The 16,683-nt window shown below is 37.2% G+C and overlaps 1 protein-coding gene across 1 annotated transcript in view; it reads left to right on the top strand.

Moving 5' to 3' along the window:
* Positions 1–16,370, top strand: part of LOC308623771 (E3 SUMO-protein ligase KIAA1586-like) — a gene marked incomplete at its 3' end in the record, with an annotated part of 32,149 nt that extends 15,779 nt beyond the window's left edge. The window contains exons 6-8 of the mRNA XM_081246464.1: positions 3,558–3,658; positions 4,429–4,538; positions 16,231–16,370. Coding sequence (XP_081102590.1) covers positions 3,558–3,658; positions 4,429–4,538; positions 16,231–16,370 — 351 coding nt within the window. The remainder of the gene's footprint in view (positions 1–3,557; positions 3,659–4,428; positions 4,539–16,230) is intronic.
* Between the last annotated feature and the right edge of the window lie 313 nt (positions 16,371–16,683).

The following is a 16,683-nucleotide window of genomic DNA, read 5'->3' as shown; positions in this document are numbered from 1 at the left end:
AAATATATGTTGCAAACACTAGAGAAACCACTAAAATTAAAAAAAAATTTTTTTAAGTATAATTGGTATGCTAAGAAAGAAGATAAAATAGGATCATATAAAATGCTCATTTAAAACCAGAGAAGGGAGAAAAGATTGGAAAACAAAAGCAAAAACAAAAAAAGGGGACTTCCTGGTGGTCCAGTGATAAAGAATCCGCCTTCCAGTGACAGGGACGTGGTTTTGATATCTGGTTGGGGAACTAAGATCCCTCGTGCTGTGGGGCAACTAAGCCCACATGTCACAACTACTGAGCTTGCCCGCCTCAACGAGAGAGCCCATGAGCCGCAGACTACAGAGCCCACGTGCTTTGGAGCCCGCACCACAACTAGAGAGAGAAAGCCTGCACACTTCAACTAGAGAGAAGCCCGTGTGCTGCAATGAAGACCCAATGCAGACAAAAAAATAAATGAAATAAATATTTTTTTAAAAAACCAAAAAAACAAAAAAAGAAGAAAGAAAAAAGAACAAGGTAACACGTAGAAAAGTTACAAATGTAGTATATGTTAATCTGTCTATACCAATAGTCACTTTATTTTTTTATTTTTATTTTTGGCCACACCACACGGCTTGTGGGATCCTAGTTCCCCCACCAGGGATTGAACCTGGGCCCCCTGCAGTGGGAGTACAGGGTCCTAACCACTGGACCACCAGTGAATTCCCCCAATTGTCACTTTAAACGTGAATGGTCAAAATATACTAATTAAAAGAGATTGTCGAGTGGACTAAAAAAAAGTAAGAACCAACTGTGTGTTTTCTACAAGAAATATTTAGGTATAAATCTAACAATATGTGTAAGGGAATATATGTGTTAGGAAATATATACGTAAGGAAAAACTGTGTACAGAAATATATGAGGACAACTAAAATTCTGAAGAAAGAAATCCAAGAAGATCTAAGTAAGTAGAGAGAGATTCTGGGTTCATGGATAGCAAGACTCAATATTGTTAAGATATCAGTTCTTCCAATTTGATTTGTAGATTCAGTGTAATCCAGATGAGAATATTAGCAAGTTACTTTGTGGATATCAACAAACTGATTCTAAAGTTTATATGGCAAAGCAAAGACCCAGAATAGCCAACACCGTATTGAAGAAAAAAAGCAAAGTTGGAGGAGTGACTACCCAGCTTCATGACTCACCAAAAAATGACAGTTTGGTAGTGACAGAGTGGACAAATAGATAATGGAACAGAACACAGGACCCAGAAATGGATCCATAAAACATACAATCAGCTGACCTTTGACAGGAGCAAAAGCAATTCAACGAAGAAAGGGTAGTCTTTTCAATAAATGGTGCTGAAACCACCAAACATCCACATGCACAAGAGTGCTGTGGTGCTTCCAGAGCATAGAGTACTACTCAGCAGTAAGGAGGAACAGACTTTTGTCATTTAAAACAACTTAATTATCCTGAGTGACAGAAGTCAATCTCAGAGGATTACGTAGTATGATTCCATTTGTATAGCATTCTTGAAATGACAAAATTCTTAAGATTAAGGAGTTCAGGAGGTTAAGGAGGTGGCGAGGAGGTCAGGGAAGTGAGTGTGACTATAAAAGGACGGTGGTAGGGATCTGTGGTGATGGAAATATTCTGTGTCTTGACTGTGTCACTCAGTATCCTGGTTGTGATATTGTACTATAGTTTTGCAAGATTCACCAAGGGAACACTGAGAAGAAGATACATGGTGTCTCTGGGTATTGAAATCCTTATAACTGCATGTGAATCTAAATTATCTCAAAAATAAATTGAATTAAGAAAAAACCCCTCATCTAGACATGCTTCATGAGTTAGTCAAATACAGCACTGCCCAGTAGTATACGGCTGCATTTTTTTCTCTTCTAGGCTGGTTAACTCAACAGAACCCTAAATGTAATTACACTTCTTTACCCCTAGATATTCTTTTTGGTGGGGGGGGGGGGCAGGCTGTTTTCCTACAGTCATTATTAGGAAAGCAATATAAACCAAGAAAATCACCAAATTTCTCCAAATTTTAACGTGTCCAAGAGCCTAGCAACCCATGCCCCATGCCCTGTGATAGACTATGTCCTCCACCCAGTACTGAGTTCAAGGTAGCTGCCATTGGTCTAGTTTTGAAGGGACAACTTAAAGATGATCTAGTAGGATCTCTTTTGTACACAGTGAAACTGAAGTTTCAGGAGGTTAAATGAATTGCCATAATCACAGAGTTTGTCATGAACAGATAACCAACACTTAACCATATCGTTTTTTGTATTTACTATCCAGTATTTTGAAACTGTGATTTTAAATCATGTTCTGCCTTTTAATATCTATATGACCTTGAAGAACTGATCTTTCAACAAGGCTAATATAATAACCTCATAAATGGTTCCAGGTTTTGTGGGGCTTATTGCTTATTGAATTTGGCAAGCTCTGTTTAAGAAAACCCCCACAAAGCTATGAATACAGTGTTAGATGCAATTTGAAATACCATTTAGACCAAGAAAAGCATACATATTGTCTTTTCATTTAACAACTTTGTAATATACTTTTCTATAGTAATAGGAGTAATAGGAAGCTCATTTTGAGTATCTTTTAACATAGTTGATGGAAATTCGCTTTCTATTTTTGACAGTTTACAGAGGTTTCTTTCAAATTCTCAACCGTTTGTTAGTAATACGGTGTAATTTTTTTTGATGTCAAATTTGAGGAAACTTCTATTGAGTTTCTTTGAAATCTGAGCTGTAAGACTTTGGTGCATTTTAAATTTTCTATGGAGTGAGTGCTCGTAAATATTCTTTAAGTTGACCACATTCAAAGTATTTCTAGAAGACATCCCAAACTGAGATGGCCAGCAATAATGTAATTAATTACACATGGAAGAGATTACAAAACACAAAAGTATATCCCAGTCAACCCTTAATAAAATCTTAGAAGTGCTCACTGCCACTTTGTGGAGGAGCAGGAGAAGGCACAAAGGAGCAGTTGAAGTGGAAAGAGACAGCGGTCTCAATGGTTAAAATGTGTGATTTTTGCAAATTTTACAAAAACATAACCATGTGAACATATTTCTAGGGCCCCTTTATTGGAAGGTATCCAATGCAAGTAAACTGTTAGCTTCACACTAATTCTGCCACAACCTCGTTTGTTGGGTTTGTTAGCTTTAAATGAGGTAAGGGAGGCTTGGACATTTTCCAGAAACTTAACAAGCAATCAATAAATGTGACTTGAAGAATGAAAGAATAGTTGATAACTTTTTAAAGATGATGGTTATGTATGGGTGTACTGGGGGTTCATTTTACTTTGTGTTTTAAAACTTCTGTAATACTTTTTTTTTATGTCACTTGAGATAAAATATATCTAAAATACTTTAGTTTCTATGCTGGAATTCTTCTGAATAAATTATACAGTTCCCAATTCTCCTCATGAATAATATTTATTAATAATTTGCATTTTTGAGCAAAAAAAATGTAGTGGATCTAAAAATAACATGTAACTATTAAAAGTATTATAAAACTGCCATAAATTTGCCCTGTTTTTTTAAATTTGCTTTTTATAGGTTTTACAGGTACCTGAAACAAAAGCACCTTCAGTTGTAAGTCTTAACGTTGGATCTTGTTGGAGACTCTGCAGCCTACCTGGCAGTGAGCACAAGGACAGGTGCAGTGACAGGCTGGGAGACACCCATGACATCGCTGTGCTGTGCTGATCGGAGCACAAGCTCGTGAAGAAGCTGCAAGTAGATTCCACCCTCAGTACAAGTGACGCATCAAACCAGAGAATTTCTAGCAGGCCCATGAGCATGCAATATCGTTTCTTGGAAATACGCATTTCCCCATCCCCAAATAAAATAGGTATACTGAAAAAATTTAAGTATATTCCTGCCTCAAACCAAATTCCAGAAAAAAATTAAAGATGGAGTAAAGAGCTAAAAGTGAAGCCATAACAGAAAAGTAAACAGTGGTGAATATTTTTATGTTCTCTAAAGGAAAAGAACTTCCTAAGCCTATAGTTAGTGCAACAAAAGTGCCAAAGAAAAATTTATTAACATCTGAGTTCCTGCCCTGTGTTCTGCGTCCTCCGTGGAGACGACAGTGTCACAGAGAGTTCTCCCCTGTGCTGGAAGGTGCGCTCAGTGTCTTCATCTGTTCTATGGCAGTGTTTTTCTGTGAATGGCTTTCTTGCGTTTGACAATTTTGCAGCTCTTTCCCACATTTGTTCTTATAAAATCACTTACCGATGCTGTGCCATAGCCTTTCATGAACACTTGTTTCTTAATGACTTGGTTTTTCCCAGCTCGGCTATTTGCATCTGGGTTTGTGGATGGTAGGAGGGGCCCTCTTTGCTTCACAGAGACCACTGACTCTGGCTGCTGTGACTCTTCTAAGGAATGTTTTGTGTAGCCCTGCTTCCTCTGTCGTCTGACCCAGGCTCAGTCGGAGAGGACTTGTCACTGGCCCTGCATCCCCAGGTCCTTCACCAGCACAGCAGACAGAGGACAGAGCCCCTGCCCTTCCAGATGAGCCCTGCCCCTCAGGGGGTATGTTTTTGCTGGACCTTTCTGAGATCTGCTGCTGGGAGCCCTCCAGATACTCTCTGTGCCTGTTCTCTCTGCCTCTGACTTCTGCTGAAGCTCAGCTCACCTCCCCCCTCAGTTGTTAGATTTACAGATTCTAGATTTTGCATTTCTGGAGGAGTTTCTGCCTTTCAGGAAGTATACTTGCCTGGTACTTTCTGAGATCTGCCACTCGTGAGGCCCCTTGACATTTCCTTTGCATTTTCTGTTTAATTTTAATTGCATTTCTTTAGAGTTTTAATTTAATTTAATTTATTTATATTTATTTTTGGCTGTGTTGGGTCCTCGTTGCTGCACGCAGGCTTCCTCTAGTTGCAGCGAGCGGGGGCCTACTCTCTGTTGCGGTGCGTGGGCTTCTTAATTGCAGTGGCTTCTCTTGTTGCAGAGCACGGGCTCTAGGCACGCGGCTCAGCAGTTGTGTCTCACGGGCTCTAGAGCGCAGGCTTAGTAGTTGTGGTGCATGGGCTTAGTTGCTCCGTGGCATGTGGGATCTTCCCGGACCAGGACTTGAACCTGTGTCCCCTACATTGGCAGGCGGATTCTTAACCACTGTTGCCACCAGGCAAGTCCATGTTTCTTTAGAGTTCTGCAGATTTTTCTGTCACCTATTTGCTGAGAAAGTGGGACATTTAAAAAGAATCTTTATTTGGTTACTTATTTGTTATTTTTCCTCATTGTTTTGTTTGCTTTCTCAGAGGAGGAGTAGAGAGGTAGCAAGTTTACCAGCGTTTATACCAGAGTTACATCTACTGTTGCTATTTGGATGCCCAGTGCAACTCTGATTCTCCTTCTTTTACTCAGAACCTGTGTCCTCATACTCCTTGGGGCTCTTGTAATCTTTGTCTCTGATATACTGGAATTGGAAGAACACGTGCCTGTTGTTCAGCTTTTAAAATTTATTGTACTGGGTACATGATGGTTCTCTCAGATCTGGGAAAATTTATTTTATTACTTTTTATACAAATTATAATGTTCTCCCACCCTTCAGTTTATCTCTTTCTGGAAGTCCAATTATCCTGGAAATCCAGTTACCATGAACTGAATCTCTTTGTCTTATATCTTTTTCTGCAATTTTCTGTGAGTCTCCCAGGCTGCTTTTTCTGTTTCTGGGACATTTCCTTGCCTATGTAAATTCCAGCCATCTATTGAATTTTTGATTTCAACTGTCAAAACTAATTTCCAAGACCTGTTTCTTGTTCCCTGATTATTTCTTTTTCATTAAAATACTATGTTTATTTCTGGATGCCCTTTATTTATCCCTCTAGAAAAAAATTCTTTTTAAATATTATTTTCTGGGCAGTATCTGTTTCACTGAACCAAGATCTCTTTTTCTCGTTACCTTAGATTTACTTTTTCTCTCCAGGGCCTTTCCATTTGATCCTTGGATGTCTTTCATATTTAAATGTTATGGGGAACTTCACTCTTGAATCACTGGGTAGAAAGCCATCTGTTTGGGCAGTTATCCTACGTATCAGTCTTGAGACTGAGTCCTTTGGTGCTGCATTGCTCTCCAGAAGATCCTGTGGTTTTTCCAGCTGTTAATACTTTGCACATGTGACAGCAAAAAGGGGCTAGAAGTGACAGTGTTCCCAAAACAGACTTTCAGTGAATTCTCTTTTCAGCTCTCACTCATGCCCACAACTGCACCTGGTGTCCTGGGCCCTGGATGTCTCCTTTTAACTTAATGCAGGGAATGTCTTGTGAGTAGAGGTGTGGAGATGTGTAGGAGGAGGGATTTATGGCTCCTGTATGCAGTCTTTCAACCTCTCTTTGTTACATGGAACCTTATCTACAATCATCCATTATACCAGGTCAGTTCTGAGCCCCTCCTGGGTTTTCTGGGGCAAACTGGTTTGCTTCCTCTGCCCTGTGAAATCAGTTACTACTCTATTTAATTTCTCACAAAATTTTTTCAAATGGCTGATGCACATAATACCAGATAATACACTGTAAGGTTGTATGGATCAAATGAAGTTACATGTGTTAAGATGCATAAGACAGCACCTGGCATGGAGTAATCATTCTATAAGTGGTAGTTATACATGTAAAATGACCTCTCAAAATCCCAGATTACTTCCCTAGATGATGAAGACAAAAGAAAAAGCTCCTCTGTTGCTGTCTTTGTGGACTTATTTATTTTTTTATATTCATCTTGAAAAAAAAATTGGGAGAGAAATGAAATAAATTCATGCTTTAATTTGCCATTTTAATGTCTTAATTACTAGAGATGATAACACCTGATAATTATAACTCGAAATTCTTTGTTTTTAAGAATATTTTGACTATTTTTATAATTTATTAGTCCAGATGAGGGTTTTTTTTGTTTTTTAATTTATTTATTTTTGTCTGCGTTCAGTCTTTGTTGCTGTGTGCGGGCTTTGTCTAGTTGCGATGAGTGGGGGCTACTCTTGTGGTGTGGGCTTCTCATTGCAGTGGCTCCTCTTGTTGCAGAGCACGGGCTCTAGGCAGATGGGCTTCAGTAGTTGTGGCACGCAGGCTCAGTAGTTGTGGCTCACGGGCTCTAGAGCACAGGCTCAGTAGTTGTGGCACACGGGCTTAGTTGCTCTGCAACATGTGGGATCTTCCCGGACCAGGGCTGGAACCCGTGTCCCCTGCCTTGGCAGGCAGATAGTTAACCACTGCGCCACCAGGGAAGTCCTGATACATTATTTTTAACTAAAGTCCTTAACTTACATTAGCTGCTCATTCTTGGTGCTGTATATTCTATGGGTATTGACAAATGTATAATGACAGGTATCTACCATTGTAGTATCATGCAGAGTAGTTTTACTGCCCTAAAAATCTTCTGTGTTCTAACTGTTCATCCCTTCACTTCTCCTGAACCCCTGGAAACCACTGAGCTTTTTGCTGTTTCCATAGTTTTAACCTTTTCCAAGATATCATATAGTTGGAATTATACAGTATATAGCCTTTCTGGTTGGCTTCCTTCACTTAGTAATACGCATTTAAGGTTCTTCCATGTGTTTTTGTGGCTCCATAACTCATTCTTTTTATTTTGTTGAATAATATCCCATTGTCTGGATGTACCACAGTTTGTTTATCCAGTCACTTAACAAAGAACACTTTAGTTGCCTTGAAGTTTTGACATTTATGAATAAAGTTTCTATAAGCATTCATGTGTGGGTTTTTGTGTGGATGTAAGTATTCAACTCATTGGTTAAATACTAAGAAACATGATTGCTAGAACATATGGTAGGAGTATTTTAGTTTTGTGAGAAACTTTCAAATTGTCATCCAATCTGGCTGTGTCATTTTGCATTCCCACCAGCAGCAAATGAGAATTCTCATTGCTCCTCATCCTCAACAGCATTTGGTGTTTGACAACACTAATGTGTTGGGAGTTTGGCCATTCTAATAGGTGTATAGTGGTATCTCGTTTTAGTTTGCGTTTCCCTGATAACATATGCTAATTTGACATCTAGATGTCTTTTTTGTTGAGTTCTCTGTTTAGATCTTTTTGTTCATTTTCAAATTGAATTCTTTGTTTTCTTATTGTTGAGTTCTAAGAATTCTTTGTATAGTGTGTTTACCAGTCCTTTATCACATATGTGTTTTTCAAAGGTTTTCTCCCACAATGTGGCTTGTCTGTTTGTTGTCTTTAAAGATTTATTTTAAAAATTTTCACTCATAGACTCCATATTTTTTAAATCTCTATTTTCTTTCTTACCTAAAGTATCTACTCTTAATTTATTGAGAATGACCCAAGAAAGTCTACTACTTAACTAAATAGTGAAGTATATTTTCACAGAGTTTAGCGCAAATAATTGGCCTGTTTACAGAGTTTATATATGTAAAAACATTCATAAAAGTTTAAGATCTGATTTGAAAGCACAGGGCATTTGTTGTGTCTTGCTTTGGGAAGCTTTGCTTTGAACCCACTGATTTCTGTGGGCCAGTTAGAATTTTTCATCCATCTTAGTTTGCACTTCTAATAGCGTTTCTCAAACTATATTCCGTGGAATTTGAATATTTTTCAAGGTGTATATAGATTTTTACACACTAAGTTTTTATTCCTTAGTCATATATTTTGGGAAATATTCATACTTTATCTCAGCATTTGAAGATTTGCAATGCATATTAAATCTTTAAAAGAAAGTCTTTATAGTAAAGAAGTGTATTTTATTTGTTTAATGCAGTGGTCCCAGAAGTCTTTGATGATGGAACCTTTTTGGGGTGAACACTTACTGTAGCTTTCACAGTGCTGTTCTGCAGAAAAGTAGTGAGGAAAATGATGCCCTGAAGTTGCATCCACTGGGAAATTCCCTTCGCCTAGTGCCAAAGGGAAGATAAAAAGTTAAAATATATAATTTTTAGTATGAGAATAAAGGGATTTTAAAAATTCTGTTATTATTGATAGTGTCCAGTTGTGTTACCCATAGCTTTTGATATCAAGGAACATGGAGTTACTACTTAATGGCTTTCCAATCAAAATAAAATCATTTTGCTCTTCTTGTATAAAAAAGGGGTTTGAAACTTAAGGGTTTTGATTTGTCTCACAAATAAATTCTCTTTGAAGGAGTATTGTTTTCTTTGGTGGTGAGGACTTCCTCTTTTGATTTTACTAGATTTTTCCAGTGAAAATGTCTTTGGGTGGTCTTTTAGGCTGGGGGGTCGATACAAAATATTAATTTACCTTTTCTGATAAGTAGTTACTGCAGTTCTCTTATTTAAACCCCATCCTATGGTTTCCTCTGTAGATCTGGTGAAATGAGTAGAAATGACAGATGTGCTTTTCTGAGGGTTGCTTTTGAAAAAGGTAACCATGTTTCTCTGAAGTCTTGGATTGATGAGAACCTTAACATTTTTCATTAGTTGAACTGAAATGAACCTGAAATATAATTGCATTAAAATTTGTATTTGTCACTTTAGAGACTGATATTTCAAAGGTTCTCTTTCTGATTGAAGACTCTGAGCCTTTAATGCCAAGTTATGATTTATGAACATGGCATGGAAAAAATAGAACATCATCCTTTTGGTTTTTCATTATTCCTTAAAGTGTTTTATGCTTTTAAACTTACAGATTAAATTTATACCTAGTGTTCTTTGCATTTCCTTGTATGCTTATTCTCTTTCTTTGAATATTTTGCTTTTGCTGCATCATTAATTTTTTTCAGTACATATATTATGTGGTTAATTAGTTTCATGTTGTAGGAGATAGTTGAGGATGGTTTGTAACTGATTGGCTTTTAAAAATGATTTCTTAAAGAAAGGAGGAAATGGGGAAAACTTTATTTCAACCTTTTATCAAATAATGGGTATTAGAATAACTAGGTAAGAGCCCTTAGTGATACAGTAATTATCTAAAGGATTTTATTTTTCTTCCCAGTGTTTTTAACATGCAGACTTTGCTTTTGCTTAATATAATTTGTTTTGTTTGGGAAATAAGGCAAATTAAATGACCTTTGACCTTTTATTTCAAGTTCTTTCTAAGAAAGTGCCAACGTTATTAGCCACTTTAAAGAGGATTTATTATACAATGAATGCTTTTTTTCCACCCATAAAACAATAAAAAGACCGCTGTAAGGTGAATTCAAATTACTTTTAAGAATGAGTAACATGGTTTAATGGTGATAAGCTCTGAGGTATATGCTGTGCTACAGTGGAAAAGGGATATGAACCAGAATGCAAGGAAATTGGTTTTTTTTTTTTTGCTGTACGCGGGCCTCTCACTGCTGTGGCCTCTCCCGTTGCGGAGCACAGGCTCCGGACACACAGGCTCCGCGGCCATGGCTCGCGGGCCCAGCCGCTCCGCGGCATGTGGGATCTTCCGGGATAGGGGCACGAACCCGTGTCCCCTGCATCGGCAGGCGGACTCTCAACCACTGCGCCACCAGGGAAGCCCAGGAAATTGGTTTTTAGATCCTGAAATACATCTAGCGTACACCCTCCAAAGAGCTTTGTACTTGCTGCTTCCTTCTCCTGGAATTCTCTTCTTAGTTGACCCCTCCCAATGTATGCAGTATTTTACTCAGGTTTCTCCTAATGTTTCCCCTTCTGAGATTACTACACTAGCCACTACCTTATTTAATATAATACTCATCACTTTTTATTCTCATTTTAACTCTATTTTATTTTACTTCATTGCTCTTACTCCTGTCATTATATTATACATTTATTTGTTTTTCACTTTTTTTGTTATCTCTGTTAAAATGTAAGTTAAGAGTGCAGCGCCAGTGCTTTTGTTCTTTGCTTTATCTCTTAATTGTTTTTGTATCTACCGTAGGTTTTTGCTTACAGACTAAAGACTTAAATATAAGACCTGAAACCATAAAACTCCTATAAGAATAGGTGGTAAGCTCCTTGACATCATTCTTGGCAGTCTGGTAAAAAGAACTCACAAGAGAAGATATTCTAGAGCATTTAATAGAATTTATAGACACTAAGAATATATTCTAGGAAATACTTTAAGACATTGGTTCAGCCATTTTAAAGATGTACCTTTAAAAGTATTTATTTCATACAAAAAATTTTTCTGTTGGACTCTACGAGTCAAGAGCCTTGGGTTCTAATTTCTAATTGATTTGTGATTGTAACTGGGCAGATTGCCTAACCTATTTGAGACTTGTGTTTCACATTTGACTAGAATAAAGAACACTATAATTTTTTTCAGCCCCACAATTACAGGATTCTGTGAAATATCATATGTCCTTGATTCTAAGATATGTGTTTTAACTTACTGAAGGTAGTATGCCTCTTAAATTGACAAATATCTTTAAAGTGATATTTGTTCTTATTTTACTTACATAGCTTTTATTCATCAGTGGTTTCATATTTATAATCAGCAGTGTCTCAGATTTAAGGAGAAATGTCAGTTATCTATTTTAGTGGTATGTATTTAAAAGTAACATTTAATAATCTCAGATTAAAATTTAGTTGCAGAGTTCCATATTTTGCATGCACATATATTTTCTGTAATGTTTATAAATGTCTTTACATAGAGAACATGATGGTAATACAAATCATACACTTTTTTTATGAATTAACTATTAACAAAATATAAACTTGAAACTGTATTTTATGGAACCATACTATCCCTGAATTATGACTAAGAAATTGAGGTGGTAGAAAAAAATAATAGAAATAGACTTGTTTGTAAACTTTGAATCTAATTTCTGCTTTGCCACCAAATTGTTTTGTTATGTTGGCCAAGTTGCTTAACTTTTCTGTTAATTTTTTTGAGTAGAATTAAATTATCTGCCCTCTAATTTTAAGACCCAAATGTTGTAATAAAGCTCTTCTAAGATTATATGTTTTCAAGACCTTTGAAAATTTTGAAGCCTTATACAAATGCATGATTTGGCCCTGTTTGTAGCTCTAAAGTGTTCTCTGTTTTTTCCCTCCTTCTCTTAGTGAAAAAAGAAAAAAAAGAATAAGAATACTCTCCTACCTGAAATAGCACTGAACTTCCCTTTTCATGAATATCTTCTAACAAAGCTAAGGAAAAAAATAATGGAACATTATATGTTAAGATCTTATGGCTTTAAAACTTATACTGGATTTTTAAAATTAAACTTTTACTTTTGAGATAATAGATTCACGTGCAGTTTTAAAAAATAATACAGAGAGATCCTTGGCACCCTTTGCTCATTTTCCCCAACGGTAAATCTTACAAAATTATACTTCAGCATCACAGTCAGCATATTGACATTAATAAAGTCAAGGTCCAGAACAATTTGTTTACTACAAAGAGCCCTCTAGTTAACCCTTTCATACGCATACCCACTGACTCTGCCCCCAACCCCCATCTGCTCTTACACCCAGCAACCACTAGTCTCTTCCATTTCTACAATTTTGTCAATGCAAGAATTTTATATAAAGGGAAACATACAATATGTGACCTTTGGGGATTTTTTTTTTTCTCTCATGGTAATTTCCTAGTGTAGTTGCATGTATCAGTATTTGTTCATTTTAATTGCAGAGTAGTATTTCATTGTACTGTACCAGTTAATTTAATCACTCCTCTGATGAAAAACATTTGGGTTGCTTCCAGTTTGGGGCTGTTATATAAAGCTGCTATGAATATTTGTATACAGATTTTTGTGTGTGAAGATAAGTTTTCATTTCACTGAGGTAAATGCCTAAGAGTGCAGTTGCTGACTCATATGATAATTGAATGATTAGTTTTATGAGGTACTGCCAAATTGTTTTCCGGAGTGGTTGTACCACTCTCCACTTCAATCAGTAATATATGAGTGATCCAGACATTGATGAGTGATCTAGTTTCTCTGCCTCTTTTCCTGCATTTGGTGCTGCTATCATTTTGTTTGTTTGTTTGAGGCATTCTAATAGGTGTGTAATGGCATCTCTTTATGACTTCCATTTGCATTTCACTAATGACTGATGATGCAGAACATTTTTCATGTGCTTGTTTTCCATGTATTTCCTCTTTGGTGAAATGATTGTTCATGCTTTTGCCCATTTTATCATTAGATTATTTATTGTTTACTGTTGAATTTTAAGAGTTCTTTATAGATACTCATCCTTTATTAGATATGTGCTTCACAAATATTTTTCTCACAGTACTGTAACTTGTCTTTTCATCCTTTTACTAGGGTCTTTTGCAGAAAAAAAGTTTTAAATTTTGAATGAAGTCCAGTTTATCAAAATTTCCCTTTATGGATTGTGCTTTTGGTGTGAAGTTTAAGAACTCTTTGACTAGCCCTTTATTCTGAAGATTTTCTCCTATATTTATTTTTCTAAAAGTTTCATAGTTTTAGGTTTTACACTAAGGTCCATGGCCCATTTTGAGTTAAGTTTTGTGTAGGGTATGAGGTTTAGTTTGAAATTCTTTTTTTTGTTTTTTGCCAATGGATTCTGTATTGCTCCTGTACCGTTTGTTGACAATGCTATTTGTCCTTCCTCCATTAGATTGTATTTGCAACATTTTCAGAAATTAGTTGGGCGTATTTTTGTGTGTATACTTCTGGGTTTAGATTCTGTTCCATTGCCCAATGTGTGTATTTCTTTGCCACTTCCATACTGTTTTGTTCATGTAGCAGGCCTGAAGAGTAGAGAGATTGATTTTTTCCACTGTATTATTTTTTTAAGATTGTTTATTCTAGGGCCTGTTCCTTTCTATCTAGATTTTAGAATTAGCTTATATGTCTACAAATAACATTGCTGGGATTTTGAAGGAAATTGCATTGAACTTAAAGATTGATTTGGGAATTGACGTCTTTACTTCATTGTGCCTTATAATATATGAAAATGAGGTGTTTCTCCATTTCATTTAAGTATTCTTTGATTTCTTTCCTCAGCGTTTTCTAATTTTCTGCATATAGATGCTGTACTTGTTTTGTTAACTTTATAGCTAAATAGTTCATTTTCTTTGTGTGATTATACATAATATTTTAATTTTGGTTTCCACATGTTCCTTTTTGGCATATAGAAAAATTTTTTTGTTAGTCTTGTATCCTGTGACTTTGCTGAACTAACTGAACAGTTTGAAGAGTTTTTTTGGCAAATCTGTTGGAATTTTCCATGTAGAGAAGCATTCATCTCCAAATAGAGATACTTTTATTTCTTTTTACTGTCCTACTGCAGTGGCTAGAACTTTCAGTGCTATGTTGAATAAGAGTAGTAAGAGCAGGACAGCCTTGCCTTGTTCACATCTTAGGAGGAAAGCATTTGATGAGAATTTTTATCATGAAATGATGTTGGATTATGTCAGATGATTTGTCTGCATCAATTTACATGATCTTATGATTTCTCTTATTTAGTCTGTTGATATGGTAGATTACATTGATTGATTTATAAATATTGAACCGGCCTTGTGTACCTGGAGTAAATTCCAGTGGTCATTGTATATAATTCTTTTTATATTGATATATTGCTGGATTTGATTTGCTAATATTTTGTTGAGAAGTTTTACATCTAAATTTATGAGAGGTACTGGTCTATAAGTTCCTCCCCCCTTTGTTATACTATGTTGTGGTTTTGTTGTGCTTTGGACTCCTTTTGTTTTGGTATCAGAGTAATAGTCCTGAAATAAGTGGGCACATTTTTCCTCCTTTTTGATTTTCTGGAACAGATTGTGTAAAATCTATATTAATTCTGCTTTCAATGTTTGATAGAATTCTCCTGTGAAACCATCTGGGCTTGAAGATTTTCTCTGTCATCTTAACTATGGCATTGAGTTCATCCACTGAGTTTATGTCGTTTCTAATATTTTTTCAGTTCTATGCTTTCTATTTGATTATTTTAAAAAACTTATTAATTTGTGTTAGCAAAACTTTAATGGCTTGTTGAAGCATATGTTGCAGCTGCTTTAAAATCCTTGTCATCTGATTCACCTTGGCTTGACATTTGTTGGTTTTTTTCTCATTCATGTTGTGCTTTCCTGGTTCTTGGTATGGCAGTGATTTTTTTCAATTATATCCTGATATTATGAGACTCTTGATCCCATTGAATTTTCTATATCTATATATTTAAATCAGCTAGGCCTCCTGTTGAAGTGTAACACAAGGGTTGGGTGTTTGTGTATGTTCAGGTTCCCACTAGGTTCCTCGCCAAACCATACTCCAGGACCCCTGTAGCAAAAGTAGGACACTGACTCCCACTGCCTTGTTGCAGATGGTAGGTTGGACATTCACCTTCCCCTCTTGGGGTTTTGGGTTATAGTGTCAGTTTCCTGCTGAGCCTACCACCATCAGGGTCGGGATGGAAGGAGTGGAGTGCCAACTAGCTCTGCATCCCACTACCTCCTTTGGCCTTGTGAATTCAGAGTTGGGACTCTGCTTCCCCCTGAGCACTGCTGACACGAGGGGAGTGGGGAATAGGAGTGTTGACCAGCCCTGCTTGGCACTGCAGGGTGGGTATGGAGATTCAGCTCCCCACTGGGCCTCAGTGACACTAAGGGAAGAGGGAAAGTGAAGCAGGGGCTAGTCTCCCCTTGTGCAATCTTGGTCAGTCTCACTGACTGTGAGGGAGTTGAGGCTCAGCTCCTTGGTGGACTGCACCGACAGTAGGAATCACGGTAACTCGCTCTGCCTTGGACTGCCTTCTTAGTACATCTCATTGCTGCTGGGTAGGGGAGGAGGCTCAGCTTTTTGCTCTGCCTTACAGATGCTACTTCACTGGGGGCATTCTAGCGACTGAGGAGAATGAGCAACAGAGGGGAATCTAAGATCAGCTTCCCTCTCAGCCCACTGACAGTTTCCCAGCAGGGGAGTTAGTGCACCCCTTGGTTTTCCCTGGTGGAGGATGGAAGATCAGCCTGCCCACCCAACTTCCTGATTGATTGCTGGTGGGTGAATGAGGCTGACTGCTTCTGTGTGTGAAGGAAGGGTGGGGAGCAGGTGAGGCTGGAACTTTAACTTCTCATTTGGCCTGCTGAAAGTAGAGCGTGGTTTTTCCATTAGTGATTGGCTGGAGGGGGATAAGTATTGCCAAAAATATTTTTTGTTGTTGGTCTACCCTTTTCCTTGTCCTTGGCTGGGGGGCGGGGGGAAGCTTTTCTTGGAGGTCCTGCAGTCAGTCTTCTGCAGAGTACCCTGCCTGGGACACATGGTGGGCAGTAGGAAACCCAGGGCACGCACTGCCATGTTATTCCTCCAGAGGTGAGGTTTCTAGGCAGCCAGCCTTCTTTTTCTGCCTTTCAGAAACTTCCTATGCTTCTTTGTTGTGTTACATCTAGGGTTTTTTAGTTATGAGAAGAAAGACTTGGGTCGAATGGGGCTTTCCATCATGACAGAACCAGAAGTCCTTCAAGATACTGCTTTTGTCAACATGGAGCACTTAAAAGTAAAATTAAATATTCTTATTGTAGTGGAATAGTATCTCATGAAAAATTTTTCCGTGAAGATTTTCACTGATTTCTACATTGGATTGTAATTCATTATTAGCATTTTTCCCCTAGAATCACAGAATTATTTTCTTATCAAACAAGGAGTGTCTCAGATCCTTTTTATTGTGGTAAAATATATGTAACATAAAATTTGCCATTTTAGCCATTTTTAAGTGTACAATTTGGTGGCATTAGTTATATTCACAGTGTTGCACAACCATCACCATTATCTATTTCCAAAACTGTTTTTTGTTAATTAATAGACTTAAAAAAAAAAACTGTTTTAGCGGCTTCCCTGGTGGC

The sequence above is a fragment of the Mesoplodon bidens genome (genome assembly GCF_964165515.1).
Source record: "Mesoplodon bidens genome assembly, chromosome: 10".
Classification (NCBI taxonomy): domain Eukaryota; kingdom Metazoa; phylum Chordata; class Mammalia; order Artiodactyla; family Ziphiidae; genus Mesoplodon; species Mesoplodon bidens.
The sequence above is the reverse complement of the archived record's forward strand: the minus strand, read 5'-3'. Positions and strand labels throughout refer to the sequence as shown.